Below are 21,602 nucleotides of genomic sequence, written 5' to 3'. Positions count from 1 at the left end.
GATTGAATCAACACTCTGTGCAGCAACTTACCTTTAAATGGTAACGTCCCTTTAAATCTGAGCTTCCTCTTGTCGAAGGGCACTCGGTACGTAACTGGCCTAATCATTAATCTCCACAACTGGCTTGATCGCATCAAACATTACCATGCTTTTCTCTCCTCAGCACAACTGCATATTGCTCTGAAATCACCTTGAGGGCAAGGACAAGACCGGTTACAGCGAGTCAAAGCTTGTATCAAGGTCCTGTAACTGATGTTAGGACCCCAATTTGCATATGGAAGATGCCTAATGCCAGTATTAGGAGGGTGCCCACTTCTAATATGCCAACTGGCACACTTGCAGGGCTGATCGGGCACAAGGTTCTGACCCAAAACTCCCCCAAACCTTCATTATACACCCAAAAAGCAGGCAAAAAGTTGATGAATTTCTCTGCCTATATATCCAAGTCATGATAGTGTGTGACTTGGAGGAGAAGTTGGAGCTGGTGGTATTTTTTTTTCCCACAACGTTGCTGCTCTTAGAGTCATAGAGTTATACAGCACGGATAGAGGCCCTTCGGCCCATCGTGTCCGCGCCGGCCATCAAGCCCTGTCTACTCTAATCCCATATTCCAGCATTTGGTCCGTAGCCTTGTATGCTATGGCATTTCAAGTGCTCATCCAAATGCTTCTTGAATGTTGTGAGGGTTCCTGCCTCCACAACCCTTTCAGGCAGTGAGTTCCAGACTCCAACCACCCTCTGGGTGAAAAAGTTCTTTCTCAAATCCCCTCTAAACCTCCCGCCTTTTACCTTGAATCTATGCCCCCTTGTTATAGAACCCTCAACGAAGGGAAAAAGCTCCTTAGTATCCATCCTATCTGTGCCCCTCATAATTTTGTACACCTCAATCATGTCCCCCCTCAGCCTCCTCTGCTCCAAGGAAAACAAACCCAATCTTCCCAGTCTCTCTTCATAGCTGAAGCGCTCCAGCCCTGGTAACATCCTGGTGAATCTCCTCTGCACCCTCTCCAAAGCGATCACATCCTTCCTGTAGTGTGGCGACCAGAACTGCACACAGTACTCCAGCTGTGGCCTAACCAGTGTTTTATACAGCTCCATCATAACCTCCTTGCTGTTATATTCTATGCCTCGGCTAATAAAGGCAAGTATCCCATATGCCTTCTTTACCACCTTATCTACCTGTTCCGCCGCCTTCAGGGATCTGTGAACTTGCACACCAAGATCCCTCTGTCTTGCCTAGGGTCCTCCCATTCATTGTGTATTCCCTTGCCTTGTTAGTCCCTCCAAAGTGCATCACCTCGCACTTTTCCGGGTTAAATTCCATTTGCCACTGTTCCGCCCATCTGACCAACCCATCTATATCGTCCTGCAGACTGAGGCTATCCTCCTCGCTATTTACCACCCTACCAATTTTTGTATCATCAGCGAACTTACTGATCATACCTTTTACATTCATATCCAAGTCATTAATGTAGATCACAAACAGCAAGGGACCCAGCACCGATCCCTGTGGTACCCCACTGGCCACAGGCTTCCAGTCACAAAAACAACCTTCGACCATCACCCTCTGCCTCTTGTCCTTCACAATGGCAGAAGTGGCAGAGGAGGAAGGTTCTGTTGAAGTGACCATTCTTGAGTTGCTGTAGTTTATCCTGTAAATAGTATATGCAGCTGTCACATGTATGGAGGGAGTAGATATTGAGCTTGGTGACATGGGCACCAATCAAGTGAACTGCTCTGCCCTGGATGGTGTTGAGCTTGTGTTATCGTGTCTGCACCCATCCAGGCAAGTGGCGAGTATTCCATCACACTCCTGACCTGAGATTTATAGATGGTCAATAGGCTTTGAGGGGTCAGGAGGTGAGGCACTCATCGCAGCTTCTGCTTTGTTCTTGTAGCCACGGTGTTCATTTGGCTGTTCCATTTAAGCTTCTAGTCAATGCTTACTCCCAAGATGTTGATGGTGAGGGACTCAGCGATGGTGATGCCATTGAAGGTCAAGGGGAAATGGCTGGGCATTCTCATGTTCAAGATGATCATTATCTGGCACTCATGTGGTGCAAATGTTACCTGCCACATGTCAGCCAAAACTGGCGGCTAGCAGGGTTTGTTCCATTATCAAAGGAGTTGTGAATGGAACTAAACACAGCGGTGTTGTCAGCGAACACCCCCTCTCCTAACCTTATAATGGAGAGAAAGCCATTGATGAAGTAGCTGGAGATGATTTGGCCGAAGGTACCCCGAGGACTGCTGTAATAATGTCCTGAGGCTGTGGTGATTGACCTTCAACAAGCACAACCGTCTTCCTTTGTGTCAAATACTCCCACCACTGGAGGATTTTCCCTTTGACCTCTGTTCACCTCAGTTTTACCAGGGCTCCTTGGTGTCATACTCAGTTCTTGATACTTAGCCGCCTTGAGGTCGATGACAGCTAATGTTGCCTCTCTTCTGGCTTTCAGCTCTTGTGTCAAATTCTGGCTCAAGACTGCGATGAAGTGAGTAAGTGTCACTTAATAGAACTATTAATGACTCCTTCCATCACTTTACTGATGATTGGGAGGCTGATCAGACGCTAATTGGCTTGGTTACATTTAATCAGTTGTTTGTGGATGGAACACACCTGGGCAATTTTCCAGATTGTTGAGTAGATGCCAGTGTCATAGCTGTACTGGAACAGCTTGGCGAGGGGAATGGTTAGCTGTGGTAAACAGGTCTTCAGCACTACAGCTGGGAGATTGTCAGGGTCCACAGCCTTTGTTGTGTCCAGTGCAACCAAGTCCTGATAAATCATCACGTCCTCCAGCTCAACATCAGGAAGCCATTATCTCCGGTCACCTCCACAAACTCCGCTGCCTTGAAACTACTCCCTTTCCTCGGTTATTCTGTCAGGCTGAACCAGATCATTCACAATCTTGCCATCTTATTAAACCCTGAGCTTTAAACCCCACAACATTCTATATAGGAAATGACCCCTGAAACATACTACTGAATTCTGGGGCAACCTGGTTAATACAAAATTGTCCTGCAGAAAAGGAGAGACAAAGGACCCACACACACAGTTAAACTCAGATGCTTCTAATTAGACCCAGATGTTTCTAATTAAGCCTCTAGCCACAGTGTTCTAAACACTGTCAAGGTTGCAAACCTAATAGGCTAATTGATGGGTCACAGTGTCTGCATACACCACCGTGAAATAAACAGAAAGGCTTTTAGGAAGACATTAGTGTCAGAAGATGGCCTTCTGGTCATAATTTAGGTGTTGGAAAGTTAGAGGAAATTTGGTCACTAAAATGTTGATCCAGTAACTGGACTTGTCTTAGTAGAATTTTAAATATATCCCTACCCCAAGGCAGAAAGAACAGAATCAAGAGAAGGACACAAAGAACAAGCAAGATTGAATGGGAATAGAGAGACGGGTAGACATTGACCCGCTGAGCCTTCCGGCGGCAAAGAGGCCTGGGCCTCATTTGAATCTGACCAATGAGCTGTCAACATACGAGCGCCCCAAAGCAGCTGGCTGGTTTTGGGCCACAGAAATGTAGGCTGCTACTGGGATGCCAGTAGCTGCTGCAGGTAGGTCCTGAGGAGGTGGGGTGGGGGGAGAAGGGGAGCGTGCTCGGGCTGGCAGTGGCCCGCAGTATTTTTGTTGAGTCCTGATGAATACTGTTGCTCCTCCTGGCCCCACAAAGTTAAACAGACTTATCCCTGGCATCCTAGTCACTGGATCATCCAGTGCCCGACTCAGGTGAGCCCTCTGGTCACCCAGTGGTACCCCCAGGAGAGAATAGCCACAGCAATGACGGAAACAGGGCAATAAGTCTTTGCCTGCAATTTTTAGGGCACTATTGCCCCGTTTCCATTGGGCAAGAAGCCTCGAAATTCAGCCCAAAGTCTCTATAAGCCTTTCATAAATGAGGTAGGAAGCTTTGGTAGAAAAAAAGCAGAAATGAAAGTAGGTGTTGTAAAGAATCTTTACAGCAGTTCTGTAGAAGCAGATTAAAACTGTTAAGAATGAAAGCTGCCAGATTAAGAAATGCTAAGAGTTTAATCTGATAGAAGTAAACTTGTAAAGCGTAAATACAACTGTATTTAGTAGATTATGGCCAAGAAATCAGATCATGCCCAAAAATACCCGCGCCAGTTAAGGTCAATGCAGGTGTATGGGAGGGCTGATTTAGTTGAAGCTCTCCTCGATGAGCTTGTCTCTGAGAGCTTGGGCAGATAGGGTCTCTGATGGTCGCTGCCTCTCCTCCTCCGGTACTTGTTGCTATCCAGTTGATGTTGAGGGCTGGTCCCTCATGGTGGTGAAGTTGTGGAGCGTGCAGCAGCTGACGAAAATTCTGGATATCAGCTTAGTAGTGTATGGCAAAGCTCCTCCGGAGTGGTTTAGGCAGCGGAAGCGTTGCTTGACGACGTTCCTTGTGGTAGCACAGCTGTCATTGTAAGCGTGCTCTGAGGCTGTGCGTGGGTTCCTGACTGGAGTCATGAGCCATGTCCAGAGGGGATAACTCTTGTTGCCCAAAAGCCAGTGGTAACTTGGCGGCTTGATTGGAATAAAGGCGGCACAGAGGACTGGGCGGGATGAAAGAGTCATTACTACTGCCGGGATGGTGAGCACAGACTTGCCTGTCATCTCAAACGTTGAAAGAGTGGTATCCCTTTCGATTGATAAAGATGCCAAACTTATGATAGGGAGCACGTAAGGCAATATGTGTGCAGTCAATGGCACCTTGCACCCTGGGGAAGTCTGTCATGCATGCAAAACCTAATGCTCTCTTGTCCTGCTTCGCTCTGGCAATAGGGAAGTAAATGTAGGTGTTTCTCCTGGTGTAGAGAGCCTTAGTGACCTCCCTGCTGCAACACACAATATTGAAAAAAATACTGAAACATTTTAAGATAGAAAGGAGGAAGTAAACTAATCGAATTTAGGAAGGATAAGACCCTAGTCCGGATGGATTACATCTGCCAATATTAAAATAAGTTAGGAAGGAGAAAGCAGAGGCACTATTACTTATATATAAAAATTCACTAGAAAGAGAATAGTGCCAGAGGACTGGTGGACAGCTAATGTTATTCCTATATTTAAAAGGGGAGACAGAACAAGTCCAGGGAACTATAGACCAGTTAGCTTAACTTCGGTGGTAGGAAAGATAATGGAATCTTTACTCAAAGATGTAATAGAAAATCATCTAGAAAGTGAAAATGTAATAAAGAATAGTCAGCACGGATTTCAGATGGGAAAGTCATGCTTGACCAACCTTACTGAATTCTTTGAAGAAGTAACAGAAAGAGTAGACAAGGGTAGTATAGTAGATGTAATATATTTGCACTTTCAGAAGGCCTTCGATAAGGTACCGCATTGCAGACTCATGGCATGTGGAGTCAGGGGACAGGTAACAATGGATAGCAAGTTGGCTACAAAACAGAAAACAGAGAGTAGGGATTAAGGGTAGTTACTCAGACTGGCAAAAGGTTGGAAGTGGTTAGAATCACAGAAAGTTACGGCACAGCAGGAGGCAATTTGGCCCATCGTGTCCGTGCCAGCCGAAAAAGAGCTATCCAGCTTAATCCCACTTTCCAGCACTTGGTCCGTAGCCCTAAAGGTTATGGCACTTCATGTGCACATCCGAGAGCTTTTTAAATGAATTGAGGGTTTCTTCCTCTACCACCCTTTCAGGCAGTGAGTTCCAGACCCCCACCACCCTCTGGGTGAAAACATTTCTCCCCAGCTCCCCTTTCATCCTTCTATCAATTACTTTAAATCTATGCCCTCTGTTCACTGATCCCTCTGCTAAGAGAAATAGGTCCTCCCTATCCACTCTATCTAGTCTAGAGTCCCCCAAAGATCTATCCTCGGCCCCCTCCTATTTCTCATCTACATGCTGCCCCTCGCAACACCATCCGAAAACACATCAGGTTCCATATGTACGCTGACAACACCCAGCTCTCCTCACCACCACCTGTCTTGACCCCTCCACTGTCTCTGATTTGTCACACTGCTTATCCGACATCCAGTACTGGATGAGCAAAAATTTCCTCCAACCAAATATTGGGAAGACCAAAGCCATTGTGTTCGGTCCCCGCCACAAACTCCGTTCCTCAGCCACTGACTTCCATCCCTCTCCCTGGTCACTGTTTGAGGCTGAACCAGATCGTTCGCAACCTTGGCATTCTATTTGACCCTGAGGTGAGCTTCCTACCACATATCTGCTCTATCACTAAGACCGCCTACTTCCACCTCCGTAACATCGCCCGTCTCCGCCCCTGCCCCTGCCTCAGCTCAGCTACCACTGAAACCCTCATTCATGCCTTTGTTACCTCTAGACATGACTATTTCAATGCTCTCCTGGCCGGCCTCCCATCTTCCACCCTCCATAAACTTGAGCTCATCTAAAACTCTGCTACCCGTATCCTAACTTGCGCCAAGTCCCATTCACCCATTACCCCTGTGCTTACTGACCTACACTGGCTCCTGGTCTGGCAACACCTCAATTTTAAAATTCTCATCCTTGTTTTCAAATCCCTTCATGGCTTCGCCCCTCCCAATCTCTGTAACTTCCTCCTGCCTGACAACCCTCTGAGATCTCTTTGTTCCTCCAATTCTTGCCTCTTGCGCATTCCTGATTTTTAATCGCTCCACCATTGGTGGCCATGGCTTCAGCTGCCTCAGCCCTAAGCTCTGAAATTCCCTCCCTAAACCTCTCTGCTTCTCTAACTCTCTCTCCTCCTTTAAGACGCTCCTTAAAACCTACCGCTTTGACCAAGCTTTTGGTCACCTGTCCTAATATCTCCTTATATGGCTCGGTGTCAAATTTTGTTTGATAACGCTCTTGTGAAGCACCTTGGGTCGTTTTACTACGTTATCATCAATCTGCCATCAATTTCACCTCCATGTAAAAACGTGCTATGAAACCCCACGTTTTAAATTTTTTTTTTAAATACAAAGCTTTTGATGGCAAAAGAACAAAGAAGTTTCATGTATGGAATAAGCAAAATACATATTGACAGCAGGGATTTTCAGACAATAAACTATTTGTGGTACAGTTAATTAAAATTATTTGCATCTATGCACGTTGAGAATAACTCAATCTACACTTTGCCATAGCTTATTTCCCACAAATAATGTCTTCCTGGCATGCATTGCAGTACTTATACCATTTCTACTTTTACTTCCTTTATCCATGATGTATTGATCCAACACATGAGACATTTACAGCTGCTATGTTTAATAAATTCAGTCAAGAAGTCACCTGTACTGCTCTGGAATGGTCCTCTATTTCTCTATTTCAAATTATTAGTACTACTACTAAATTGCCATCTGTTAGCAGTGACCATAGGGCCGATAAATTAGTACTACTCCTGTAAATTATTCAAAGAAAAAATATTCATAAAATCAACAGATGTAAAGTTAGCTCCATTTCACTGTGTACTTTTAAACCTTAAGGTGTACCAGTGAAAACATCAAGGTTTAATAAGTCTAATTCCAATGGGAGAAAAATAAATTAAAAATGTTAATATAGTAAATGGAAAAGGTCGTGGACCTAAGAGAATAGGTGAGGCAGACCTGAAACTTGTGACAGGAGGATAGCACCAGTCTGCCATCTATTTCACCTCCATGTAAACAATTGTTATGAAACCCCACATTTTAAAACAAAATAAAGATTTTGATGTTTAAAAAAAACAAGAACTTTGTGTATGGAATAAACAAAATACATATTGGATAGCAGGGACTTTGAGACAATAAACTATGTGATACAATTAATTAAAATCATTTGCAACGTTGAAGCTGTGCTTGCATTAATGTCTGACAAATAAGATGTGTGCCCTGGAAGGTCTTGCAGGGGGTGATAGATTGAACCTCATTAGAATGAGAGAGCCATGGTAAAATGAATCCAGTCAATGGGATACGTATATGGAAGGATATAAATTGCTTAGAAGAGGCCATATCGGGAGAAAATGAGGTGGAGTGGCAGTATATATAAACTCTAGTATTGAGGAACAAGTGAGAGGGGATATAAAAAAGGAAGGGGCAGACACAGAATCACTTTGGGTAGAATAAATAGATGGTAACGTACCAACCTCCACAAGGGTGATGGCACATAATGCAAGTGGCACTTGTGCCTGCCTGACTCATGCAAATGAGGAGCTTTCCTGTTGACTGCAAACTCTGGCGGGGTCAGCACTGGAGGGCACCTGTGGGTCCAATTCGCCAGATTGCAACCTAAGGAATTTCGGGGTGCATGCCTATTAATTTTCCCATCAGAGAAGTATAATTTTCAAATAATGGAAATTATTCAGTATGGGTTCACCTGTCTGTACAAAGACCCCAAATACATGTCCCGAGGAAACAAACTCTGGTATCAATGAGCCCAGAGCTGTGCAGCTGATCACCTGCAGGACAGGGAGGGGGGTCCGGAACTAATGGTGCGGCGGGGGAGGGCACTCCGAGGGGGTCTTTGAACGGTGCCCGGTCTAGGGGTGACTCGACAGGCCGAGAGGAATGGCTGCGATGTCGGGAGGTAGGCGGCTGGGAATGGCCGGGAGGAATGGGAGTGGGAATGGCCGGGGGGAGTGGGAGTGGGAGTGACCGGGGGGAATGGGAACGGCCGGGAGGTAAGGGAATGGGAACGGCCAAGGCCGGGACAGTCTGCCGTCTCCAGGTTGACGGTTCCTGCCGATCAGAAGGCCGCTGGCCTCGGGCAGTGTTGTTCAGGAATCACCTTTTCCGCAGTGATGTATCGGTCCCCAATTCTTTTAAAACGTCCAATTCTGCCCTAAAAGTCTGTAGGAGTTGTCATCTGTGACAACTTTCTGTTCTCAGTAATCTCTCCCTTTCGCACAACGAATGAATTGAAACTAATAACTCCCTGGAAGATGTTTTATTTTAAATGTGTTTTCCCTCCATTGCTTCCATCATCGGATTGATCCCTGTTTTGTGTTTTTAGTCGCGTCTAAACGTTTAATACATTTGTTTGCTTCAATTCTACCAGTGCACTTATATGTTTTCATGTTCCTGAGACCTTAACAGTCCCCTCCGATGTATGTAATAAAAGCTTATTTTTGTGTTATTTTCCTGTCGTCATTTGGTCACTAATGCATAATTCAGTGTATTTTTATCAATTCAATAACATTTTAAATTTACGAAACTAAATATGGTAGAGTGTGACTAACTTTCCTTGTGAAAAGTGAATGTACATTTAGTTCTGAGTTACTGAGATACCCCTTAATTGGTTTAGAATTGGGCACTAATTTGGTGCAAGCGACTACACGAGGGAGTTATTTAGGATGATGCATAAAAAATCTTTGAGGTAAATATATGAAATTATGTTTAAAAGCTAGTAAAAATGACAGGAATGACCTATCCTAAACCAGATTAAAACTGTGCCACTAGTTGGTGTACAACGACAATAGCAGTACAATTACTGCATAGATTGTAGCCAGAATGGTTTACTGGTACTCGTTCTAATTAAAATTAAACTTTAAGGCTAATGTTTCATGGAGATTTTAAAGAGAAGATATTATCTATTTTTGTTCTTTCCAGGGAGATGCAATTTGCTTCAGTGTGCACAGTGGAACTCAGCTTCAGGATCCTTTCACACAGATTACCACATGTCCTTACAATTAATTTGTTTTGCCAATTATGTGCACCTGGTATTCTGGTCCAAATTTCCATTGTAAAGTAATGCACCTTATAGGTGAAAATCATGGTTGAGTTTTTCAAAAAACAATTATGTATATAATGTTTCAAAATTATATTTCAGTGTAAAGTGGTGTTCATTTTATGTGTGGGGGATACAAAAAAATTGTATTGAAAAAAATATATGTAGCTTGCTCTAAAGTTACATTATTTTGCAAAGGATCTGTTATCCAAACTTGAAAGATGTTTGTCATCTGTAGGGATGATCTGACCTATTATACAGGATACAAACAAATGTGAGTGGTGACATCTCTTCTAGCATCCTGGCAAAAGAGGAAGCAAACTTGTAACTATCTAAATTACTGGAAAACAGTGTTAAATTGGTAGACGTGACGTACATATAGGAATTCATTAGGCAACTATCTGAATCATGTTAAATTTTGATTTAAGTTGCTTTAATGTAATATTTTTCCAATTATAGTTCGCTGGACTATATTGCCACTAACTATTGGAGTGATAGTTAGTGGCTACTTTCTGTATCGTCTGTTTAGCAATAGCACAAGGACTGGCAGAGTGAACCGAGCAATCAACAAAAACGTCGCAAAAGTGGTTCATACCTTTGATGTAGAAGATTTCGGTGATAAAACAGTCTTCTGCAGATGCTGGAGATCTGGCTCGGTTAGTACGAGGAACAAGCCTGAAAAAGTATGGTTGCGCGGGGTCCTTCTCTCTGGACAGTGTTGCCTGTATGTTGCCTCAACCGGGCAATGATTCTTTTATAAGTGATTAAGAAAAATAGGGCAAAAGTATTCCAATGTTGCACAGTTAGGTCTGCAGCCCATTATCAGGTGTGCAGTGCTACCAAGATTATTGTGAACAATTTTACAACACCAAGTTATAGTCCAGCAATTTTATTTTAAATTCACAAGCTTTCGGAGGCTACCTCCTTCCTCAGGTGAACGATGTGGAAGGAGGTAGCCTCCGAAAGCTTGTGAATTTAAAATAAAATTGCTGGACTATAACTTGGTGTTGTAAAATTGTTTACAATTGTCAACCCCAGTCCATCACCGGCATCTCCACATCAAGATTATTGTGGGGTTTAAGTTGAAGATTCCTCCAACTCAGTGAGTGGAATAATACCAGGAGTTTGGGCCTTAGCCCTTCACTTAGGTTTCTGAGTATTAAAGAAAAATATTTTTATATCAATTTGAAACAATGTTTTTTAAAATAATGGGGGTAATTTTAAGAGGACCATTAAAGTTCATAACTGCATAACTGTGTCCACATTCCTGATATGCACTCCTGTTAGGTGAAGCTTTGAGCCGGAAGTGTGATGTAAACTTATCTGTTACAACAGTGGCTACACTTCACAAGTACTTTATTGGCTGTTAAGTACCTTGGGCTGTTCTGAGATCGTGAAAAGCACTATATAAATGCAAGTTCTTTCTCTTTCTTTACCCCCACTATGCCAACTTTTCATTCTGCAGAGCTATGAAATTGGGTTAGAAAATTCCAGACCAGCTCACAATAGTTCCTGCTTGTGTCTTTAAATTGAGGCTGAAATGTTTAATGTACTATTCTGTTAATTTTTATTCTCATTGATCAAAATTTGAGCAGAACATTTTTATGACCAGATGTTTTGTGTCTAATAAACATGTGCCTGGAAGCCTATACTGTGATAGTCGAGATTTTCCTGGTAGATAAACTACCAGCACATTATTGCTCATAAGAAGATTTTTCACCTTTAAAATCCAACAGCTCTCAAATTCTGTGCTCCCGGGGCCAGCCATTTTTTAAAGATCTCAGCTCACAAAATGAGACATCAAAAAATTCTGTAATGCAGTAATAATGCTACTGTTCCACTAAAAGACAATGTTTACCATCTCAAATTATCTTATTACTTTCAAAGCTCTGGCCTGATCTGTGTGGACTAATATAATTTTTGGCATGGGTGGTTCAATGATGGTCATATTGCCTGTGTTATACATTTCTAGAACTCTGCTTTTGAACAGTTTTAATTTGTCATTGCCTTAAATGTCTTCAGAGCCTTTGACAAGGTCTGGTATTGTCCATTTCTAAGAAAGTTATTATGATCTCCTTCCAGTGCTGTGTTTGTGCTTTATGCTGCAGTTGATGGCTTATTCTCTTGACTCTTTTAATTCGTGCGTTGTCCATCTCCTACTCTTCATTCACCTCAATGATGAATGAAGTCATCTTACCGTATCCATTGTGTTGCTGATCATTCCTCTCTGCATTCAGCTTCTTTCAGACTGCGTAGTCAGAGTTTACGTAAGCTACATTCCTTTCACAGTTTAATGGCTGAATCTCGATCTTTTCAATTCATTTGGGATGTTGAAAATCTTGTCTCTTTCAGTTCTTAAAATAGCTTCCTATGCTTCTTGCAAGTCAAACCAACAGCTACTGCCTCTTACCTTTGATGGCTCAACACTTCGTCTTTCATCTCTTGATATTCTTGGCCTCGCTAGTTACTCTGACCTCAGATGGAACACCCACATCTTCCCCATTGCTAAAGCTGCCTCCGAGTAGCTTGATTTACTCATTTGTGCCAAACACTTACTTTTTTCCCTCAACAATTGGTAACTGTCTATAAATTTGGACAATTTTACAACACCAAGTTATAGTCCAACAATTTTATTTTTAATCCCACAAGCTTTCAGAGCCTTCCTCCTTCCTCAGGTGAACGGTGTGGAAATAACATTTTCGAATCCTTCGCATTTTAAAATCACAGAACAATGCCTGGTGATTACTGCCCATTGCCAAGGCAATCACAGTGAGCAGACAGAAAGGTGTCACCTAAAAAGGCCACCGAATATACAAACCCCCAAAAACAAAAAAAGAGAGAGAGAGATAAGGAAGACAGTCAATGACCCGTTATATTAAAAACAGATAACATTTGTTCGCTGGTGGGGTTACGTGTAGTGTGACATGAACCCAAGATCCCGGTTGAGGCCGTCCTCATGGGTGCGGAACTTGGCTATCAATTTCTGCTCGACGATTTTGCGTTGTCATGTGTCTCGAAGGCCGCCTTGGAGTATGCTTACCCGAAGGTCGGTGGCTGAATGTCCATGACTGCTGAAGTGTTCCCCGACGGGGAGAGAACCCTCCTGTTTGGCGATTGTTGCGCGGTGTCCGCTCATCCGTTGTCGCAGCATCTGCATGGTCTCGCCAATGTACCATGCTCTGGGGCATCCTTTCCTGCAACGTATGAGGTAGACAACGTTGGCCGAGTCACAGGAGTATGAACCATGTACCTGGTGGGTGGTGTCCTCTCGTGTGATGGTGGTGTCTGTGTCGATGATCTGGCATGTCTTGCAGAGGTTGCCGTGGCAGGGTTGTGTGGTGTTATGGACGCTGTTCTCCTGAAAGCTGGGTAATTTGCTGCGAACTATGGTTTGTTTGAGGTTGGGTGGCTGTTTAAAGGCGAGTAGTGGAGGTGTGGGGATGGCCATAGCGAGGTGTTCGTCATCATTGATGACATGTTGAAGGCTGCGGAGAACATGGCGTAGTTTCTCTGCTCCGGGGAAGTACTGGACGACGAAGGGTACTCTGCTGGTTGCGTCCCGTGTTAGTCTTCTGAGGAGGTCTACGCGATTTTTCGCTGTGGCCCGTCGGAACTGTCGATCGATGAATCGAGCATCATATCCCGTTCTTACCAGGGCGTCTTTCAGCGTCTGTAGGTGCCCATCGCGTTCCTCCTCGTCTGAGCAGACCCTGTGTATTCGCAAGGCCTGTCCATAGGGGATGGCCTCTTTGACGTGGTTAGGGTGGAAGCTGGAAAAGTGGAGCATCGTGAGGTTGTCCGTGGGCTTGCAGTAGAGTGAGGTGCTGAGGTGCCCGTCTTTGATGGAGATTCGTGTGTCCAAGAAAGAAACTGATTCTGAGGAGTAGTCCATGGTGAGCTTGATGGTGGGATGGAACTTGTTGATGTTATTGTGTAGTCTCTTTAGTGATTCCTCACCGTGGGTCCATAGAAAGAAAATGTCGTCGATGTATCTGGTGTATAGTGTTGGTTGGAGGTCCTGTGCAGTGAAGAAGTCCTGCTCGAACTTGTGCATGAAAATGTTGGCGTATTGGGGTGCGAATTTGGTCCCCATGGCTGTTCCGTGTGTTTGGGTAAAGAACTGGTTATTGAAGGTGAAGACATTGTGATCCAGGATGAAGCGGATGAGTTGTAGGACGGCGTCTGGAGATTGGCTGTTGTTGGTGTTGAGTATTGATGCTGTCGGTGCGATGCCGTCATCGTGGGGGATACTGGTGTAGAGTGCCGAGACGTCCATCGTGGTGAGAAGTGTTCCTGGTTCAACAGGTCCGTGGGTTCAACACCAACAACAGCCAATCTCCAGACGCCATCCTACAACTCATCCGCTTCATCCTGGATCACAATGTCTTCACCTTCAATAACCAGTTCTTTACCCAAACACACGGAACAGCCATGGGGACCAAATTCGCACCCCAATACGCCAACATTTTCATGCACAAGTTCGAGCAGGACTTCTTCACTGCACAGGACCTCCAACCAACACTATACACCAGATACATCGACGACATTTTCTTTCTATGGACCCACGGTGAGGAATCACTAAAGAGACTACACGATAACATCAACAAGTTCCATCCCACCATCAAGCTCACCATGGACTACTCCTCAGAATCAGTTTCTTTCTTGGACACACGAATCTCCATCAAAGACGGGCACCTCAGCACCTCACTCTACCACAAGCCCACGGACAACCTCACGATGCTCCACTTTTTCAGCTTCCACCCTAACCACGTCAAAGAGGCCATCCCCTATGGACAGGCCCTGCGAATACACAGGGTCTGCTCAGACGAGGAGGAACGCGATGGACACCTACAGACGCTGAAAGACGCCCTAGTAAGAACGGGATATGATGCTCGACTCATCGATCGACAGTTCCGACGGGCCACAGCGAAAAATCGCGTAGACCTCCTCAGAAGACTAACACGGGACGCAACCAACAGAGTACCCTTCGTCGTCCAGTACTTCCCTGGAGCGGAGAAACTACGCCATGTTCTCTCCGCAGCCTTCAACATGTCATCAATGATGACGAACACCTCGCTATGGCCATCCCCACACCTCCACTACTCGCCTTTAAACAGCCACCCAACCTCAAACAGACCATCGTTCGCAGCAAATTACCCAGCCTTCAGGAGAACAGCGTCCACGACACCACACAACCCTGCCACGGTAACCTCTGCAAGACATGCCAGATCATCGACACAGATACCACCATCACACGAGAGGACACCACCCACCGGGTGCACGGTTCATACTCCTGTGACTCGGCCAACGTTGTCTACCTCATACGTTGCAGGAAAGGATGCCCCAGAGCATGGTACATTGGCGAGACCATGCAGATGCTGCGACAACGGATGAGCGGACACCGAGCAACAATCGCCAAACAGGAGGGTTCTCTCCCCGTCGGGGAACACTTCAGCAGTCATGGACATTCAGCCACCGACCTTCGGGTAAGCATACTCCAAGGCGGCCTTCGAGACACACGACAACGCAAAATCGTCGAGCAGAAATTGATAGCCAAGTTCCGCACCCATGAGGACGGCCTCAACCGGGATCTTGGGTTCATGTCACACTACATGTAACCCCACCAGCGAACAAATGTTATCTGTTTTTAATATAACGGGTCATTGACTGTCTTCCTTATCTCTCTCTTTTTTTTGGGGGTTTGTATATTCGGTGGCCTTTTTAGGTGACACCTTTCTGTCTGCTCACTGTGATTGCCTTGGCAACGGGCAGTAATCACCAGGCATTGTTCTGTGATTTTAAAATGCGAAGGATTCGAAAATGTTATTTCCACACCGTTCACCTGAGGAAGGGGGAAGCCCCCGAAAGCTTGTGGGATTAAAAATAAAATTGTTGGACTATAACTTGGTGTTGTAAAATTGTTTACAATTGTCAACCCCAGTCCATCACCGGCATCTCCACATTATAAATTTGAAATCCACCCAAGACTTGAATACAACTTCCACCAGGAGAAAGCTCTTCTAATGCTCCTTCACACTCCTGAACAGGATACAAGAAACAGCTTTTTGTCTAATAAGTGATAACCTGAAATCTCCACCTTCATTACTCACCTCAAATCTCCAACCTCCTTCTCTCCGGTGCTGTCTTTATTGTCTCCCTTTTTTGAACTATCTTCTTTCAGATTCTAAATACACCACCCCCATATGTTTATTGTGTTCAAACCAAGACTAATCAAACAGCTTTACTCAAATTCATTGGACCTGAATTTGTAGAAAACTTGCACCATCTACGGCGTATGCTATTATGCAGAAATTCCAGGAAGTTCTTGAGCAATTATTGAAAAGATTAAGTGACTTGTGCCATTATTTACATCCTGTTTGCTGGGACTTTTATACTGATCTACAGAGACCCTCGCTGAAAAAGTTGAACAGCTAATTATCATAGCTTCACCCCCTCTATTAAAATCAATGGCAAGATCAAGTTTGCTGAATTAACGCCACTGTGATCGCCACAGCCACTTCGACCATTATAGAATGGTGCTGGAGGGCTTGGAATCAGTAAAGTATTCAATCGCTCAGCAGGTTGCCTGAGAGTAACATTTTTACTGTCTTGTTCTAGGAACTTCATTGAAATCTCAGTTAAGTAACAAAATAAGTGTTTTGACAGCCAGGCATTTTCTGATTTTCCCCCGACTAATATTTTTATATTAATGCTTATTGATGTTGTGCGCTAAACCTTCCTCCTACAGTAACATTTCACCAGCGGGTGGATTTTCCCCCCTAGTCATTACTATTCATAATAGTCATTCATGGCAGAAAATTTAGCTGCTGTTTTTTTTTAAAGCAAAGTTTGACATCACCTAGTTGCTCCTTCCTGATTTACTTCCATCTTACTTTCTTCAACATTGGTAGTGTCTTCTACTATGGATCGTGCCCCTTCAGCTTGATTTCACAATAAAAGCGCAGTTTTAATTTTAAATGAAATGTTAAAAAAACTTCTGCTCTACTTGCCATTTTCTGCCATTCTTCTATATCCTCTTCTGTAGTTACTAATTTTACTGTTTTCTGTGGTTTTCTCTTCTCTATTTAAAATGTTTTAACTTTTTTTGGTTTTTTTATCTTTTACTTTTTTCTACCTACACCATCCTGCATTTTGAGATTAAACTGGAACACAAAAATATAAAATGAATCTGTTTGGTTAAAAATGAGTTTGAAAAGCTTGTATCTTTTGTGACCAGTCAGGATACTGAATCAAAAGCAAAATATTGCAGATGCTGGAAATCTGAAATAAAAACAGAAAATGCTGGGAACACTCAGCAAATCAGGCAGCATCTGTGGAGAAAGAAACAGAGTTAACGTTTCAGGTCAATGACCTTTCGTCAGAACTGGATAGTGACTACTGTAGTACTGGTTGTCTTTGCAGTGATCAGGTCAAGTTATGATGTAATTTTCAGGTTTACATTTGGTGTCCTGAGCCCTTGACAGAATAACAGCATAGGGAGCATTGTTGACTAGAGTTACCTTGCTTGTGGCACTTGAAACAGTTTAAATAGCCTATTCACCCTCAAAATTTGTAAATGCACAGTTACTTTAAAGTTTTGTTTGCAATATAAACAGGATATTAGTTAATAATGGGAACTAGCTCAATTACAGTACAACTTCGATTGGAAATGGTTGTGGCATGAACCTAAACTTATATAAAGCAAACCCTGTGAAGGTTGTGATTTTTTTTTTTGTTTGCCCACCTGGTGAGCTCTGACCACAACTGCCTCATCAGGCAGGTGTAGAGTGGAAGTCAAATGCTTTCCCACAAGGAGGGTACATGGTCATAGGAGAGTCCCATATATCATTCTTCTTGTACTCCCAGTAGCTGATTATAGAATATTTGCTCAAGCCTGGTAAATTGGTTTGTGATGATGGAGGGGGAGAAGTAAATAATCTGGCAAACAGAGACAATTCAACTTTTTAAAAGTAAAGATGCATTATCCTTTACATATCTTCAACAAACACTAAAATTAAGTTCCACAAAGTTTTAGCTTGGATTAGGTTTTCTTATCAGTTAATCTTGACTAATCATCTGTGATTGTATTTTGCAGTTCCCGTACTGTGATGGTTCTCATAGCAAACATAATGCGGAAACCGGAGATAATGTTGGACCTTTGATCATAACAAAAATTTCTTGAATCTCTGAATACTCTGCAGTATTAAAATGGAAAATAATTGATTCCAGGAAAATGTATATGAATTTTCATACTTCAATTCTGACAAACCAACATAGTGTGCCTTTTGTCTTTCAGAATCTTAATGGTTGTTTTGAAAATAAACTTTTGTTTAATGTTTGGTCTGCTAATCTTAGCTAATTTTATTGTGAAATTATACCTCTCAGATTTTAAACAGATTGGCTGTTAATTTTGGACTGCTGAAGAATCGTTTCTAGCCTACACATGTACACTGTAATTACAATCTTTTTTAAAAAGTCACATTTATACAGTGCCTTTTTATGTCAAAATATTCAAGCAGAAAGCCCACCATCATCATCATCTTCGAAGCCCATATCCCAAGAATGAATTAAAAGAAATCTCAAGACACTTTAATGAATTACTTCTGAAGTGTGGAGGCTGTTATGCAGGCAAATGCATTATGAATGTAACTATTTTTATGTGTGTCTCAACAGATTAAAGGAATGTCTTTAAATCCACTTACAAATTTCTAATTATACTGTTAATTTTTTTTCATTTGTGTACAAGATGAAGTTCCACTAATATGTAATAATTAATGTATTTATGTAGTCTGAACAAAAAATTAATGTTGATTGTTAATTCACAATTTTTTAATGTGATTTGACAAACATAAGCTCTGGTATCTGCAAAGTGTAATAAATCGGGTGCTTATCTGGAGAAGTGTAGTTGCTGAAATTTTAAAGTTAGTCCTGATTTAGTAGCTTTGTCATTTTTTTGTTTGAATATTACAATAAAAATTCAGATTTTTCTTACAAGAAGTATAATCTTTTTTTGATTGGAATAGTTTCCTATATCATGGATGACCTTTTGGAGCTAGTGGCCAGATACATGTGGTGTTGACATGGCGAATCCAGTTAAGCTTCTGGTCAATGGTGACCTCCAAAATGTCAATGGGGCATCTGTCACTAGTGGTGCCATTGATGGTCAAAGGGAGGTGGTTGGGCCTTTTCTTGTTGGACATGGTCATTGCTTAGCACTTATGTGGCGTGATCGTTACCTGCTGCGTCAGCCCAAGCTTGGATATTGTGCAAATCCTGCTGTAGGTTGGCATGGGCTGCTTTATCAGAGGAGTTGTGAATGGCATCGATCACGGGAATCATCAGCGAACAGCTATGACAGAGGAAGGTCATTGATAAAGCAGCTAAAGATGATTGTGCTGAGGGCATTTCCCTGAGTAACTCCTGCAACAATGTCCTGAGGCTGTGATGACCAGCCTTCGACAAGCACTTCCTTCGTGTCAGGCATAACTCCAGCCACTGGAGAATTTTCCCTTTGACCTCAGTTTTGCCAGGACTCTTTGGTGCCATAGTTGGCTGAATGCTGCCTTAATGTTAAGGGCAGTCACCTCTCCTCTGCCATTCAGCTCTTGTGCCATGTCTGGATCAAGGCTGTGATAAGTTCTGGAGCCAAGTGGTTCTAGCGGAACCCAAACTGAGCATGGAAAGCAGATTATTAGTGAATATGTGTTGCTTGATCACACTGTTGATAACTCCTTGCATCACTAAATTGATGATTGGGAGGAAGCTGATAGGCTGGTAATTGGCCGAGTAAAATGTATCCTGATTTTTGTGGATAAGACATGTTTGGGTAGTCTTCCATATAATTTGATAGATGCTAATGTCTTGGCAAGGGGAGCAGCTAGCTCTGGTATACACTTGTTGTCAGGGCTCATAGCCTTTAGTGTGTCCAGTGCGTTCAGCTGCTTCTTAATGGAATGGGCTGGACACTGGCACCTATAAAGGTGGGGACCTCGGCAAGAGGCTGAGCAGGATCATCCACTCGGCACTTTTGACTGAAGATACTTGTGAACAACTCCAGCCTTGTCTCTTGAGTTCATGCTGGGCGTCACCACAGTTAAGAATGGGATATTCATGGAGCCTCCTCCTCCAGTTAGTTCTCTGGCTGTCCAACACCATTCTTGACTGGATGTAATAGGGATACAGAAATTTTCTCTCATATCTTGGTTGTGGGGCTGCTTGCCTCCATATAGCCTGCAGATTTTGGGGTGTTAACTTCACTTGGTTGTAACTTCATTCCAAGCTACGCCTGGTGCTGCCCCTAGCATGCTCTCTATACTCTCCATTGAACCAAAATTGGTGGAAATGTAGGAGTGAAAGATGTGTCAGGCCGTAAGGTTACACACTGTGGTGGTATACAATTCTGTTGCTGTTGTTGGTACCCAGAGCGCTTCATGGATACCCAATTTTGGGTTGCTGGATCTGTCCTTCGTCTACCCCCTTGGCACAGCAGCAGTGCCACATCATATGATTGAGGATGAGACTTTCTTTACAAGGACTGTACAGTGGTCACTCCTACCAGTGCAATCATGGACAGAAGTGTCTGCAACAGATAGGTTGGTGAAGATGTTAATTAGTTTAATCCCTTGAATTGGATTCCTCACCACCTGAAATAGGCCCAGTCGGTAGGTGGTGATTATGAGGTTTCCTTGAATTTGCTTGACCCAAAGCCATGAGATGGCATGGGGCCCAATCTCAAAGTTGCAGACTCCCAGGCCTGCTCCCATCCAACTATATCACTTGCACCTATCTTTAGTGGGATTGACCTGCTGATGAAGGCAGTAAGGGAAGTTAAGAATTATTTGATATCTGGCATCTATGCTTAGTGTAAATGATGATTTCAGATGGAAAATATATTCATCAGTTGATCAGCAGCCAGATGAGTAAAATAGTAAAAAGCTAATTGTTCTATATTTTTAGCAAAACTAGAAAAGAATATACATTAGTGTGTAATTACCTCTGTACCTTTTCACTGGGCGACATTGTGCTGATGATTCAGGTGCTTCGCAGCTACGACACTTTCTATTTGCCATTGCATCATAATATTTTAAATTAAAAAACAGGCAAAATAATATTTATAAGCAATTGCTTACACATGACAATGGATATGATCCATATTTATGCAGCATTGATGGGCTGTATTGCCTTTTCTCACTCTATTTTCTTACATAGGTGTATCCACTCCACCATTCCACATCTAGGAGTGTACGCAGGCAACTTGTCCTCTACTTTTTGTCAGTACAGTACTATTGATTTAAATTTATTTAAGCTATACTCTCTTTGGGTGAATTGCTGCCGTTTTTCTGGGATTTCCGTGGCTCTTCCACTGAAATTAAGGCAGGCGAATGGCAGAACCCTAGTGGAAATTCAGCCCCAATTTTTTTTTCCTAGATTGGACCTCTGACAATGCGTAGGCACTGTAACCAGCCACCAGGAAGTACATGAGAGGCACCAAATTGGCAATTTTTAAAGTGGATTTTTAGTATGTACGTATAATTAATTTTTTTTAGCAGATATATTGTTAAGAACACTTGAACTGTTGCAACTCAAATCATCAGAATATCATAAACTATATGCTGATAGAGCTTTTATCTTTGTTGTTCTGGATTTTAAAAAAAATATTAAGTAATTGTTACAATTTAGGCCATCTCCTAATATTCTGTACACTAAAAAAAGGCAGCCTCCATAAGCTGGCTGCATTAACAAACCCAGAAAACAAAAATTGACAGCACTGATACTGCCTTAATCTATTTTTGCCAGTTCAGTTTGATCCTGCTGGCCTGCTCCAGTGAATCCCTAGTGATGTCTTGGTCAGTTTCCTAGCCACTGCGCCATGTTTCTGTCAATGTGGGAGTTAAACAGCAGCAGTTGGTACTTTTTCAATCAGCAACACAAGCTGTTCTGGCA

At 43.0% G+C, this 21,602-nt stretch overlaps 1 protein-coding gene across 1 annotated transcript; it reads left to right on the top strand.

Annotated features, from left to right (window-relative positions):
* Positions 1-8,444: 8,444 nt before the first annotated feature.
* On the top strand, positions 8,445-18,593 carry LOC137332123 (CDGSH iron-sulfur domain-containing protein 1-like). The gene is made up of 3 exons (XM_067995831.1): positions 8,445-8,519; positions 10,119-10,315; positions 17,755-18,593. The coding sequence occupies exons 1-3, from the start codon at positions 8,501-8,503 to the stop codon at positions 17,839-17,841; spliced, it is 303 nt and encodes a 100-aa protein (XP_067851932.1). The 5' UTR covers positions 8,445-8,500; the 3' UTR covers positions 17,842-18,593.
* The last annotated feature ends 3,009 nt before the right edge of the window (positions 18,594-21,602 follow it).

This window comes from Heptranchias perlo, chromosome 14 (assembly GCF_035084215.1).
Source record: "Heptranchias perlo isolate sHepPer1 chromosome 14, sHepPer1.hap1, whole genome shotgun sequence".
Lineage (NCBI taxonomy): Eukaryota > Metazoa > Chordata > Chondrichthyes > Hexanchiformes > Hexanchidae > Heptranchias > Heptranchias perlo.
This window is presented reverse-complemented; position numbering and strand designations above follow the sequence as displayed.